Genomic DNA, 11,952 nt, shown 5'->3' on the forward strand with positions numbered 1-11,952 from the left:
CGCGAAAAGAAAAAACTGAAGGATTCTGGTAGTTGTAGTAAAATGACGCCATAGTGAAAATGTCCCATAATTTGGCCAGAAAATGTCTGGTAACGCATTCCCCGCATTCCTCTGGTCAATCAGTAAACTGCTTATCGTGCTACTGCCATCTTCTGTTAGGATGCAGGTGTAGCCCGTACAACCGAAATTACCAAATTCCCCCACTTCGGATAGTTTTACCCAACCCACCCCCTCCAACAAAAGGAATAAAGAACACAAGTGACAAGCCTGACAAGTGGGAATTTATTACAGGTTTATTACTCCAAGGGTACAACTGTTGTTTTCTCAGACACATAAACACCATCTAAGAACATACGGATATCTTTGTTCTTCACTGTGGTGGACTGCTTGATCAAGGCAGCTGGAAGATACAACAATCAAAATCAAATAGAGAGGTGAGTAGGAAAGAGAGGACTTGCAAAAGAAGCTGAAAAGACAAGGACACCTGAAAACTAACCAGCTACAGTGGAATCCCATTAACACGACCACTTTTGGGCCCGTAATAACGGGTGCTCGGATTAAGGAGGTGTAAAACTAAGGAAATGACTTTCAATTCGTTCGGGGCACAAAAAAGTGGTTGTAATAACGAGGTGGTCGTAAGGCGGGGTTCCACTGTACTTCAGAACCCGAGTGAAAAGGGAAAAATTCAAAGGCTCCTGTGAGCCAACTCGTGAATGCAGAAGTAAATACTGGCAAGGTATAAAACATTGTTCGCATTGTGTAATAAAGATTGAAATGCTGCGCAGCGTAGTTAATTAATGAGAATTTAAAGATTATAAAATCGACGCTGTTAAAAGAGTCGATTTTATAATCTTTAAATTCTCATTGTTCGCATTGTGTTTGGTTGGCCCAGGACTCAAATTATAGGCCTCACGGGCATTAAATAAAACGGGTAAATGGAAGGAGTTAGTAGACAACACACCTACTGGCTGCTTTCTTTTAAGAATAAGTTATTCGTCTAGTTGATTTTACGTCCTTGTTTTTTGTCCAGCATTGGTGGCTGATGGTGAATACATGCACTTACGTTGACTAATGAATAATTTATAATTTTGATTAAATTCCGATTTAATTGATATAAAGTTTATGACACACTGTGCGAGCGAGTGACAATTTTCCCACATTACTATATCTCTTTCAGTATGCATGCGTTTTGGTAGGGGTTTTTTTTGGGTCATTTTGGAAAGAAATTGAATGAGAATGAAGACACCTTTTTCAAAGGATTCACATTACAGTGAAACAGGTTCTCCATGATTTTCAAATGCAAAAATTGTTACAATTGCTTTGGAATCTATTTACTTTAAACCTTTTAAACCTGGCAACCAAGGTTTCAGCAAGGATATCCAGGGGTCATTTCTCATAAGTCCTCATAATTTACCAGGCTTGCACTCAATATTTTTCAACACAGATTTGATCTTTATTGGCTCTCAAAGATTAATTGAAAACATTTACAATTATTTTCATGAAACACACTGGATACGTTGCACCATAGGCCTTTATCATGGTAATTTTAAATTTTGATGAGGGCAAGGTGATGAAACTCCACTGACACTGCTGGAAAGAGCACCTTAAAATTTGTAGAAAATGCCAAATTTGAGAGTCTTGATGTACTTACATAAATTCAGGAAAATTTACCCATGCTTGCATGGAGATTGTCAATTTGTAACTCCATACAAATGTCTGTAAAAATTATTGGATCTAATGGAACTAAAGCTTTCCTATTTTGAAAGGGAAAGTTTGGCTTCATACAAAACAGTCTTCTTTTCAACACTGTTTTCGAAAACTGATATGCGAGCAGTCCACATAGGAATATTTGGACCACTCATGGAAACCATCAGAACATAGTCCGGGAGCATATGTTCAAATATCAGGTTCCGTGGGCAATTCGTGAAGAAAGCAAGCCACTAGGCTAGTTGTGTTTAGGGGACATTAAATAACAAGAAAAGTGATGTTGCCACGTTTGCAACCCGCACGGAGGAGTTTTATGGGGTGTTTTAAAAAACGACGTCAAACAACGAGGCTATGGATAAAACTGTGTCATATCTTCATAAAAACAGCTCAAATCTCCGCAAATTGTTAGAATAAGCCAAGTATGCAATAATACACGATCTAAACTATTGTTTTTTGGTCACATGGTCATGACATGAAAACGAGGCTTCGAGTGGTTGATCTAAAGTCAACAATGCCGGCAAATTCGAGAAAATGCGTCGCTTGTTAAAAGGGTAAAAACAACAAAACCATGCTTATTTGGCAAAATAATTAAGGAATTTCATGCATTTTTCTCGTTTTTATAATATATTGATTAGAAAAACCACAGGCAACCCATCCTAGATAAACACCATCTCCGGTTCTCGAATTAGTATATTTGTCCTTATTTGCATGAAAGATCATCAAGCCTTCAGGAGATGGTTATGGAAAAATATGTGTTAAAGGGCTTTTTGTCTCGTCAAGTAATTTCCTGGCATGAACTATGTGATAAAATCGCAATGAACAGGAGGACATATAACCCAGTCAGTTACAAGCAAAAAAAACTCCAAACACTGCTTATGTATTAAATCAAAGGATATGTTAGCTATCAAAAATTAGATAGAATTTTGAAATGCTAAAATAATTACTTGTTCAAAATGTGTACAAAATGGTGACACGGGCTTCATGTTCGTTTCCCTGCCCGTGAGAAACTGGGAAACAGTATGATGCATTAACACCGGTCAGCGGTTTTTATAATCAAAACGGCAGTCCGCCATGTTTGATCTATGATGTCTGTAAGTACACCACGATATTATGATCTCTCCAACTTGTAATGGCAGATAAAGGAGTCCAAAGTGAGTTAGATTTTAAGTTATGTCTTATTTGTCAAAAAGAAACTGACGAAAGGTTAATTGAGAGTCCAGTGTCACACGAGAAGTTGTTGAAGTCAATCGAAGAAAGAGTCCAGTATGGCGATTCTCGAAACAGTGTTATCTGGGAGCAATTACGAGATACCACGCCACAGCAGTTAGTGGCAAACACAGCATCATGGCACAGAAGTTGCTATCAAGAAGCCACTCATGCAGGGAAGCTTAAGAGAGTCAAAGAAAGATATGAAAGAGAAGCAGATGACCCCTGCACAAGTTCTAAACGGAAAAAAGAGGAGAAGAAATTTACGCGATCGCAAACATTGCCATACAATAAGGAATTATGCTTCTTTTGTGAGCAAGGCGCTGGCTATAAAGATTCTCTGCATTCCGTCACAACAGAATCGGCAGGACAATCGATTCGGGCTGCTATCCAGGTCCTTGGAGATGCAAGATTGCTGACAAAACTTTCAACAGCCATCGACCTAAACGATGCTCACGCTATTGACATAAAATACCACAAGAATTGCTATTTGAATACCGTAACAAATGTCTTGCGTCGTTCAGAGAGTAGCTCTGATCAAGATAGTGGAGAGTTAGCTGCTGAAGTAGAGTTCTTAGATATTACAAAGATGGCGTTGAGAGAAGGCAAACCTCTAAATATGGCAGAGCTAGAAGCAATGTATATAAGTGTCTTGCGAGAAAATGATGTGGCAGATCCGTCATGTTCTAGGAAGGTGCTAAAGCAGCTAATATCAAGTGAAATTCCTGAAGTAGAATTCCATAGGCCAAAGCGTATGAACCAGCCAGAACGGGTGACTTCAAAAGAGATTAGAGACGAATCTATAGCATTATTGGAAGAGGCCGTTTCTAAAGAGATTGGTATGAAGACTATCTATAATGCTGCTGCCTTGCTTCGAAAATGCATCAATAAATGCAAGAAGTGGGTATTTAAAGGCTCTTTTGATGACATTGATGATAAACACTTGCCGAAGGAACTCTATTGCTTTTTCAGATGGGTTGTTCAAGGTCCAAAGGCATTTACGTCAGGTAAACATAAGTTCTCATGATACTAATAATATTTAGATCTCGTTTATTGCTGGTCCCCAATTAAATGCCGGTTACACCTAAATACCAGGTCAGATCTGCTCTGTGATATTGAGGTGTTTAACTGAGGTCAAAGCATGTGCGACATATATAGTGCTGTAATGTTTTGAAGTGGTAGCTTCATTAATAAACACCGGACTCGACTAATGCCGATCTGGTTCTAAAGTGGAGTTACCGAGCTTGATTGGAAAACAAACGCCGGGGCCAACTGGACGAGAAACTACTTTAAATTAATCTTCTTTTTCTCAAAATCGTGAAAAATATATAAGCTCAAAATTTATAGACATTATTTTACATTGAATACAGATGACAAGGTCTCCGAAGTGCACAAGCGTGCCACAAGCCTAGCTCAGAGTACCATTTCAATGACATTGACCGATCGTCAAGTGAAAAACGTGAAGTCCCATGTACTACAAACAGCGAGAGAAATGCCGCAGCAACTCGCAGTTGGTTTGGCCATTCATCAGGCTATAAGAAGCAAAGAGATAATAAACTTTTTGCACGGATTCGGAATGTCGGTTGAGTATAACCGTATTCTAAGAGCGGAAGCTCAAATCGAGAAACATGTTCTCCAGCGCATGGAACGGAATGATGGCATATTTATTCCCCCGGACGTGGTTCCTGGACGTCGCGTTTTCTTCGCAGTCGACAATGTCGATTTCGCGGAAGATACGCCTGACGGAAAAAGAACCCTGCACGGAACAGCAATGGCAATTTTCCAGAAGAAAGACCCTGTTGATGTAACACCAGAGCTCAGGTTGGTTATATTATTTTCTAACACCAAGTCTTCGTTTTATTCTTTTTTAACATAATATACTCTCTCTAAATTTTTGCCGCACTTGCTGAGTTTCATGGTGCTTTTCACTAGGTGTTGTGGCATAGTAAACGTAAGACTAGCCTCCCTATTTTCCCATGTTTTTTTAGGCTGGGAGATGCAGGAAAGGTTGATCGTTCCGTAAAGGACCTTCCTGAGACACGATTGCTGGAATGCCCAGATCCCCCATCCAAGCCTAAAAGTCCCACGTACCCTTCATTTGCCTTTAACACAGAGGGTGAGCTTCCGCTGCTCCAAGACCTTGCTTGGCTGCTGGGGCGTAATATGACCCGTGCTCCCACAACAGAGAGAGAAACACACGCGGAAGGTAAAAATGCTCTTCTTGGTCGCACCCCTGTACCTGTCTGGTCTGGGTTTAATTCTCTTGTACATGAAACCCTACCAGTCGCAAGAATCGGGTCTCCACCTCTATTAGCAGCCCCCGCTCACGAATGGAGCACATTGCTTACCGTTCTGCTGCATTCTCAAGCAATCACTACAAAGGTTATGGGTCCTGGCAACAAGACCATCATTTCCCTGTATATGGGCTTGTACCAGCCTGCCAAGAAGCTTCAAATGGCATGGAACGACCTCAGTCATATCATCCTTCGTCCTGGTGAGCTACATGTGGTCATGGCGCAGATTAGAACACTTGGTTCTTTTATTGAGAACAGTGGTATCGATTTGTGTTGGTCGGAGTCTGATCTGTATGGCCCCACAACGGTAAAGCAAATTCTTGAGGGCAATCACGTCAAGAGAGGAGAAGAAGCTCACATGATCACTTTGCAGGCCCTATTTATCCTATACCAGAGAGCATTTTTATCTCAACAAGATCCGCAGATGGTTAAGCAAATAGAGGAATGCGCAGGAGAGCTGGGAAGTGCTTGTGATACGGGCCCTAAGAAAGAGGTCGAAATAGCTAGTTCAAGAATGGTAGAGGTCATAAAGTCCCTAGATGTGGTTGGGAAAATGAAAACCTTTGAGGAAGAAAACAGCCAGATTCCAGAATTCCAGGTGTTCCGATGTTACATGGAAATGATAATGGAGATGATGCAGTTCATTAGAGCGGTCCGAACAGGCGACTGGCAGCTGCATCTTACATCGCTGCAGCTGTTTACAAAGTACTTCTTTGCTCATGACCGTCTTAATTACGCCAGAATGATTCCACTTTACTTAGCTTAAATGAAGATACTGCCAGAGTCAGACCCTGAGATATATGAAGAGTTCCGCAAGGGTAATTGGGTCGTCAACAAGAACCCGCATGTGCCATTCTGTGCTTTGGGTGCGGACCATGCCCTAGAGCAAATTAATCGCTCAATGAAAGTTTCAGGAGGACTAGTTGGTATCACCCTGAATCCAAACGCCCGCACAAAATTTTTTCTCATTGCTCCTGAGCTTGCCCGTCTAGCTGAAGACGCAAAAGAAATGGCTGGGACCACACCGGCAAAGGAAGGCACCCATCATCATACCTTGTCAGCTTCTGTGATTTCTCGTGAAGAGAAAAACATAGAAAAGTTGGTCGCGACAATGGAGAATTTCACGAATCCCTTTATCGAGCAGAGCAACGATCTCTTTAACCTTGTAACAAAGGTTGTAATGCCGAGCAAAGTAAAGGAAGATCTTTTGGAACAGAGCGAGATTGGCCAGAAACTGTTCGAGACATTTGTCAAAGATCGAATCCAGACTGGACAAATCAATCTTTGGTCACCAATGAAGAAAAGAAAGCTCCAGACATGGAAAACCACGGGGAAGAAGATCAAGGTTTCAAGTGCCGGCCAAATAGTGGAGTTACAAGAAGACAGAAACCTGTTTGCACGCATGATGGTGATATGCAAAAGCCGTCCTGAGATTGACATCCAAGAAGCTGTTGGAACATACGAATTTACAGTGGTTCCGAGATCTATGTTTGCTGCAGACGGAGAAATGCTGCACTGCCCATCCAAGAGTGCATTGATGTCTATTCTAGAGAAGTTACCAGCCAATACAGATGACTGCAGAACTGCAGGTCAAGACGCTGCTAGTCAAGGGGAAAGAATGAGAGTCTCTGTCATCGATGCAATGGCTGAAGTACAATCTCTAGACAAGCCCGAGTGGATAAGAAGTTGCTCACACCTAGCAGATCACTTTACATGTCGAATCTTTGAGAAGTATGGAGACAGTGATGAGATCCGCCTCATCTTTGATCGGTACGATCTTCCGTCATCTCTGAAGGAAGCTACACGCAGGAAGAGACAGGGGAACCAGCATCCAGTTTATTACCGCATAACGCCATCCACGCATATCGCCAAGGTCACAATGAAGAAGCTGCTTTCCCATGCTAATACGAAGAACGAGCTGGCAGAATATCTCGCGCAAAAGACCGTTGAGCATGCAGAGCGAAATGGAACCCGGATGGTGGTAGCGTACGGTTGTGAATGCAAGGGAAACAAGAAAGATATGTCATACTTGAAGAGTGACCAGGAAGAAGCTGACACGAAGATCGTCTTGCATGCCCTTGATGCTACAGCCAATGGAGCGACGGAAATCAGAGTACATTCCCCTGACACAGATGTATTTATTCTTTCTCTGAGGCGATATCCCGATCTGTCAGAATACAGTGTTTGTGACTGGCAAAGGTCAGAATCATCGCGAGATCAAGCTGCAGCCAATAGTTCGTGCTCTTGGTCCTACAAAGACAGCAGCACTACCGGCTTTCCATGCTGTGACAGGAGCGGATAATACAGGCTCATTTTCAAACAAGGGGAAACTTACGTGCTGGAGCGTTTTCAATGAAGCAAGTGAAGATGAAATCCACGCATTGTCACAGCTCGGGACAAGTGATCTGCCAAGCAGCGAGTCCCAGAAGGCAGTAGAAAAGCTCATCTGTCAGTTCTTTCTTCCCAAGACAAAAATCTCCACAGTTAAGGCGTTGAGATGGTGGCTCTTCACAAAGAAACAAGCCAAATCAGAACGGCTTCCACCCACATTAGCCGCATTGCAGCAGGCCATTCTTCGTGCCCACTATCAGTTACTAGTATGGAATAGTGACAGGAACCCCAATCCAGCCTTGCCATCACCGAAGGACTTCGGGTGGGAATGGAAAGAAGAGGACAAGGCGTGGATTCCCGTCATGACAACACTACCCCCTGCACCTGAGGCCATCATTCATCTTGTGAAGTGCAGGTGTGTCAAGGAAAGGTATACCACCAAGCGCTGCCAGTGTAGGAAGGCTGGAATGAACTGCACAGACCTCTGTGGCTGTTCTGACACGGGTGAAGATTGCGAGAATATGCCCGAAGACGTCGGTGGTGACAACGAAGACGACAGAGATGATGATGACGAAGCCGAGTACGAGTACATATCTGATTCCGATGATAATCTGGACAGCGAATTTGAATAACATTGCTAGTGAACTTACATTCTGCTCCCAATGATAAATACCCATGGTAATGCCTTATTTCCAGTAATGGCTGTAGCTCCGAATATGCCGCCATTGTACAATGTTAAGACAAAAGTCTTTATTATATTTTGCATCAAGTGTGAGTATCCACATCAGAAATAAACAATCTTAAAAGGAAAACAAATCCTCGATGTTTTTGTAGTTACTATTTTTCATACGAACCAAAACTCGTGCTTCTCTAGAATGGGTTGCCTGTGGTTTTTCTAAGCTCTAATGCGAGAAAAGTTATTATAAAAACAGGAAAAATGCGTGATATTACTCAGTTACCTCGCTTAAAAAGAATGGTTTTGTTTTTTACCCTTGCAACAATGGACGCATTTTGTTAAAAGTTTTCTCGATTTTGCCGGCATTATCGACTTGAGATCAACTACTAGGAGCCTCGTTTTCATGTTACAGCGATCACGTGACCGAAATACAATAGGTTAGATCATATATTATTGCATACTTAACACATTCTAATAATTTGTGGGGATTTGAGACATGTGTATCGAAGATATGATACGGTTTTATCCACAGCCTCGTTTCTATGCTGGGGGTTTGACGTCATTTTTAACACACCCCTTAAAACTCCTCCGTGCGGGTTGCAAAGGTGGCAACATCACTTTTCTTGTTATTTTAGGTCCCCTGAACACAACTAGCCTAGTGGCTTGCTTTCTTCACGAATTGCCCACGGGAATACATATGCTCCCAGACTAACAATCCTTATTACCTTGGACCAGTTCAGTTGTATAATAAACTGTCATAACCTACCTGAATTAGAAACCAACTCCACATCATTGCCTTCCAAGATGATTTCATCTTTGACGGTTGAATTGGCACAGGTCACTCCCGGCCTCATCCTCACACGCCGCACATACTTTTCACCCAAGAAGTTACGCACTTCGACCAAGGTGCCATTCTCTGAGATGGTGATGTTGATGGGAAAATGAGCATAGACTGCCTTCATCTTGTATCTGAAGCCCTGAAATTTTCAACAAAGGTCAGAAGTATGAAGAGTGTAGGATCTATTCAAGTACTAAGTTGCAAGCATTGTGGGCCTACTTGTTTCCCATGATTCTCTGGTAGCGATTTATATTTTTACTTGCCATGTGCTCGGTCGCAAAAATTTATACCAAAGAGGTTATCTGTGTATTTTTGTTTCCTTACCGGGGATCTCTTACTGTATGAGGTACCAGCTTGTATTTTTTTGTTATTTGCATTTATTTCATTTCATTTTGTTTCGGTATCACTTTAGTTACTACTATTTTTGTTTTCATTTTAGAACCATGCGCTTGTGTATGTTGTTATTCGTGTGTATCTCATCAGCAAGAAAAAATAAGTCATCAATAAGCTAAACTGGAGCTTATACCAAGAGTATCTAATCAACTGCATTTTCCTCAAACTTTCCCATTAACGTGCCAAGGAATAAAGATCCCAGACTCGTAGTTTTTCATCTAAAGAAAAGGTACAAGTCCCAAGGCTTCACTAATGTTTCAAACCTACAGGAGATGCACTGCTTCAAGATTAACAGTCACAACCGAGCAAAATGCATTTGTTTTAAGAGTAAGTTAACTACAGCTGTACTTACATAGATAACTCCCTTGATCATGTTCTCAATATGGGAACAGATGGTCTTGACACAAGCCAATTCTTTGCGTTTTGCAAACCAAACATCCACACGCAGTTTCTTTTTGCCGACAAGGGTCAACTCTAAGTTTAAGTGTCTGAAGTTTCTTACAAGGGTGCCACGAGGCCCTTTAACAGTCACCTCACGGCTTTTCAGCTTGATAGTGACTACAAAGAATAAAATAAAAGACAACAAATGTCAGAAATTAATGTTGATGCAGTTTATATGTAAGGTAAGTGAAAGCAGTTTTCTTTCTGTAGATACACTCAATTGCAAAAACACTGCCATATATGAGGTAAAAAACATGAATGATTAGACTCAACAGCTTTGTGGGAAGCATTTGACCTATGAGCTTATTTGCATTCTTGTTAGAAAATAAAAGCATGTGCAGGTTTAAGGGCTTAAAATTTGCAAATTTCTCGAAGACAAAGAAAAAAAAAAAAAACCGGAAATAAGTACATGCTCATAAGATCAACCCATAATTCCATCAGGTTGAAACAGTTTAATGCAGTTAGTATGTAGGACAGGAAGTTCGCAGGAAGCACAAATAAAGATTATTATTATCATTATTATTATTATTACTCTACTGTACTCTCTGACTTCTAATAATGACCACTTCTTCGATTTTGGAGCTTTTGAAGTTTGTCAGCTAATTTTATGCCACAGTTTCCCCGGACAACGTTGCAATAATTGAAATGGGGTTAGATTAGAGCCTTGTAAATAAGATGCAACGTTGATAAGGGAACAAATTGTCCAACCTGTCTAACTGCTACAATGCCATAGGCAATCTCTTTAGCCTGCTTATCGATATGGTTCCCCCAGGTAAGGTTTGAGTCAATAAGTATCCCCAGGGATTTAGCGGTTGCAACTTGGTTTATGGGGGTACCATTGATGGTTAAAATAGGACCGGCAGTCAGAGTGCCTAGCTTTTGTCTGGAGCCAATTAGCATAAACACGGTCTTGGTCATATTCAGTGTAAGTTTGTTTGCAATAAGTAATTGTATAATTGATTGTACGTTATTCTTTCAATTACTTTAGCCGCAACAGAGATGACAGAGATGGGGAGGTAGTTGTTCATATCATTCAAACTTCCCTGTGTGAATGGAGGAGTAATTTTAGCGCATTTCCATTCGTCTGGGAGTAAGCCTGTGATAAGAGATCGATTGAAGATCGTGCAAGTAGGAGTGCAAATGAAATCAGCACATTCTCTGATTATGTGAGCGCAAATCGTTACTCACAGGACGGTTGTTAATCCCACGTTAAGAAACAGAACTCCTATACGCGCTTATGAAAACGGTTTGCCACAACAAAGGTTCACGACGGTAAGATGACCAAACAAAGATTATTGAAGAGAATCGGTAGAGACCTTAACAATCCTTGGAAGTGAAGCGATGTGTAGAGAGACAATAATAAAGCGGTACGGTAGTAACAAAGTGATGTATAAAGCGGTTTCGAAAACTAAGAGGTAAATACAACGAAAACTACAATCAGACAAAGTACTAAAGCTATTACAAACTTAAGAAACAAATGCAGGAACTTCATTAATCCGATACAAAAAGCAACAAAAAAGACGGTAACATGCACAAAGTAAAAAGACTTACTTCTGAGTTCTGTTTTTTGAATGTGGGATTAACGACTGTCCTGTGAGTAACGATCTACGCTCACATTCGTTTTAAAATTGTGTCCGTGTTAGGGATTTTACAGTGCTATACTTGAGTTATAGTCTTGTTTTTTACACGATGACACGTTGATACTATCTTAAAAGGAAATGTGAAAATAAAGTTGTTGCTGGTCACTGTAGAGAAGTGGTCATTATTCAAATGCTGAGAGTACAGTAGAATAAAAGTAGTAGAAGGTGGTAAAAAAAATCATCACGATTAAACAGAAAACATAAATACTGAAGCGTGATCAGTCAACCTCATTGCCTGATGAAGACTAGCAGTAAGCAGCCGAAACATTGCGATCTACAACTTGAGCGACTATATCGTGAAAGAAACAATGCATTCTACCATGGTGACCGACGATCCCTTTCACGATCAATGATGTGTGCTGAAGCAGGTTTCTTCTTGCACCTTGCCTCAAAACACTGGTGAGTGATGAACCAAAAGCCGATATC

General features: G+C 41.0%; 2 protein-coding genes and 1 pseudogene across 2 annotated transcripts in view; 2 read left to right on the forward strand and 1 right to left on the reverse strand.

The window, feature by feature from the left end:
* Positions 1-259: 259 nt before the first annotated feature.
* The window catches only part of LOC146472132 (large ribosomal subunit protein uL6-like), a 22,149-nt gene continuing 10,456 nt past the window's right edge, over positions 260-11,952 (reverse strand). Inside the window, exons 3-5 of the mRNA XM_085120730.1 lie at positions 9,798-10,003; positions 8,981-9,191; positions 260-400 (exon numbers count right to left, since the gene is read on the reverse strand). Coding sequence (XP_084976856.1) covers positions 297-400; positions 8,981-9,191; positions 9,798-10,003 — 521 coding nt within the window. The 3' untranslated portion in view covers positions 260-296. The remainder of the gene's footprint in view (positions 401-8,980; positions 9,192-9,797; positions 10,004-11,952) is intronic.
* On the forward strand, positions 410-5,973 carry LOC146472133 (uncharacterized). The gene is made up of 3 exons (XM_085120723.1): positions 410-3,920; positions 4,284-4,734; positions 4,902-5,973. Exons 1-3 carry the CDS (start codon positions 2,837-2,839, stop codon positions 5,971-5,973), a joined length of 2,607 nt encoding a protein of 868 aa, XP_084976849.1. The 5' UTR covers positions 410-2,836.
* Positions 10,011-11,952, forward strand: part of LOC146472134 (uncharacterized) — a 5,767-nt pseudogene continuing 3,825 nt past the window's right edge.

Source organism: Pavona decussata, unplaced genomic scaffold (assembly GCF_977016875.1).
Source record: "Pavona decussata unplaced genomic scaffold, jaPavDecu1.1 SCAFFOLD_102, whole genome shotgun sequence".
Classification (NCBI taxonomy): domain Eukaryota; kingdom Metazoa; phylum Cnidaria; class Anthozoa; order Scleractinia; family Agariciidae; genus Pavona; species Pavona decussata.

Coding starts and splice junctions, on each gene's coding strand:
- LOC146472133 (XM_085120723.1), top strand. CDS start 2,837: ATGGCAGATAAAGGAGTCCAAAGTGAGTTAGATTTTAAGTTATGTCTT. Junction 3,921..4,283: donor TCCAAAGGCATTTACGTCAG/GTAAACATAAGT, acceptor CATTGAATACAG/ATGACAAGGTCTCCGAAGTG. Junction 4,735..4,901: donor GATGTAACACCAGAGCTCAG/GTTGGTTATATT, acceptor ATGTTTTTTTAG/GCTGGGAGATGCAGGAAAGG.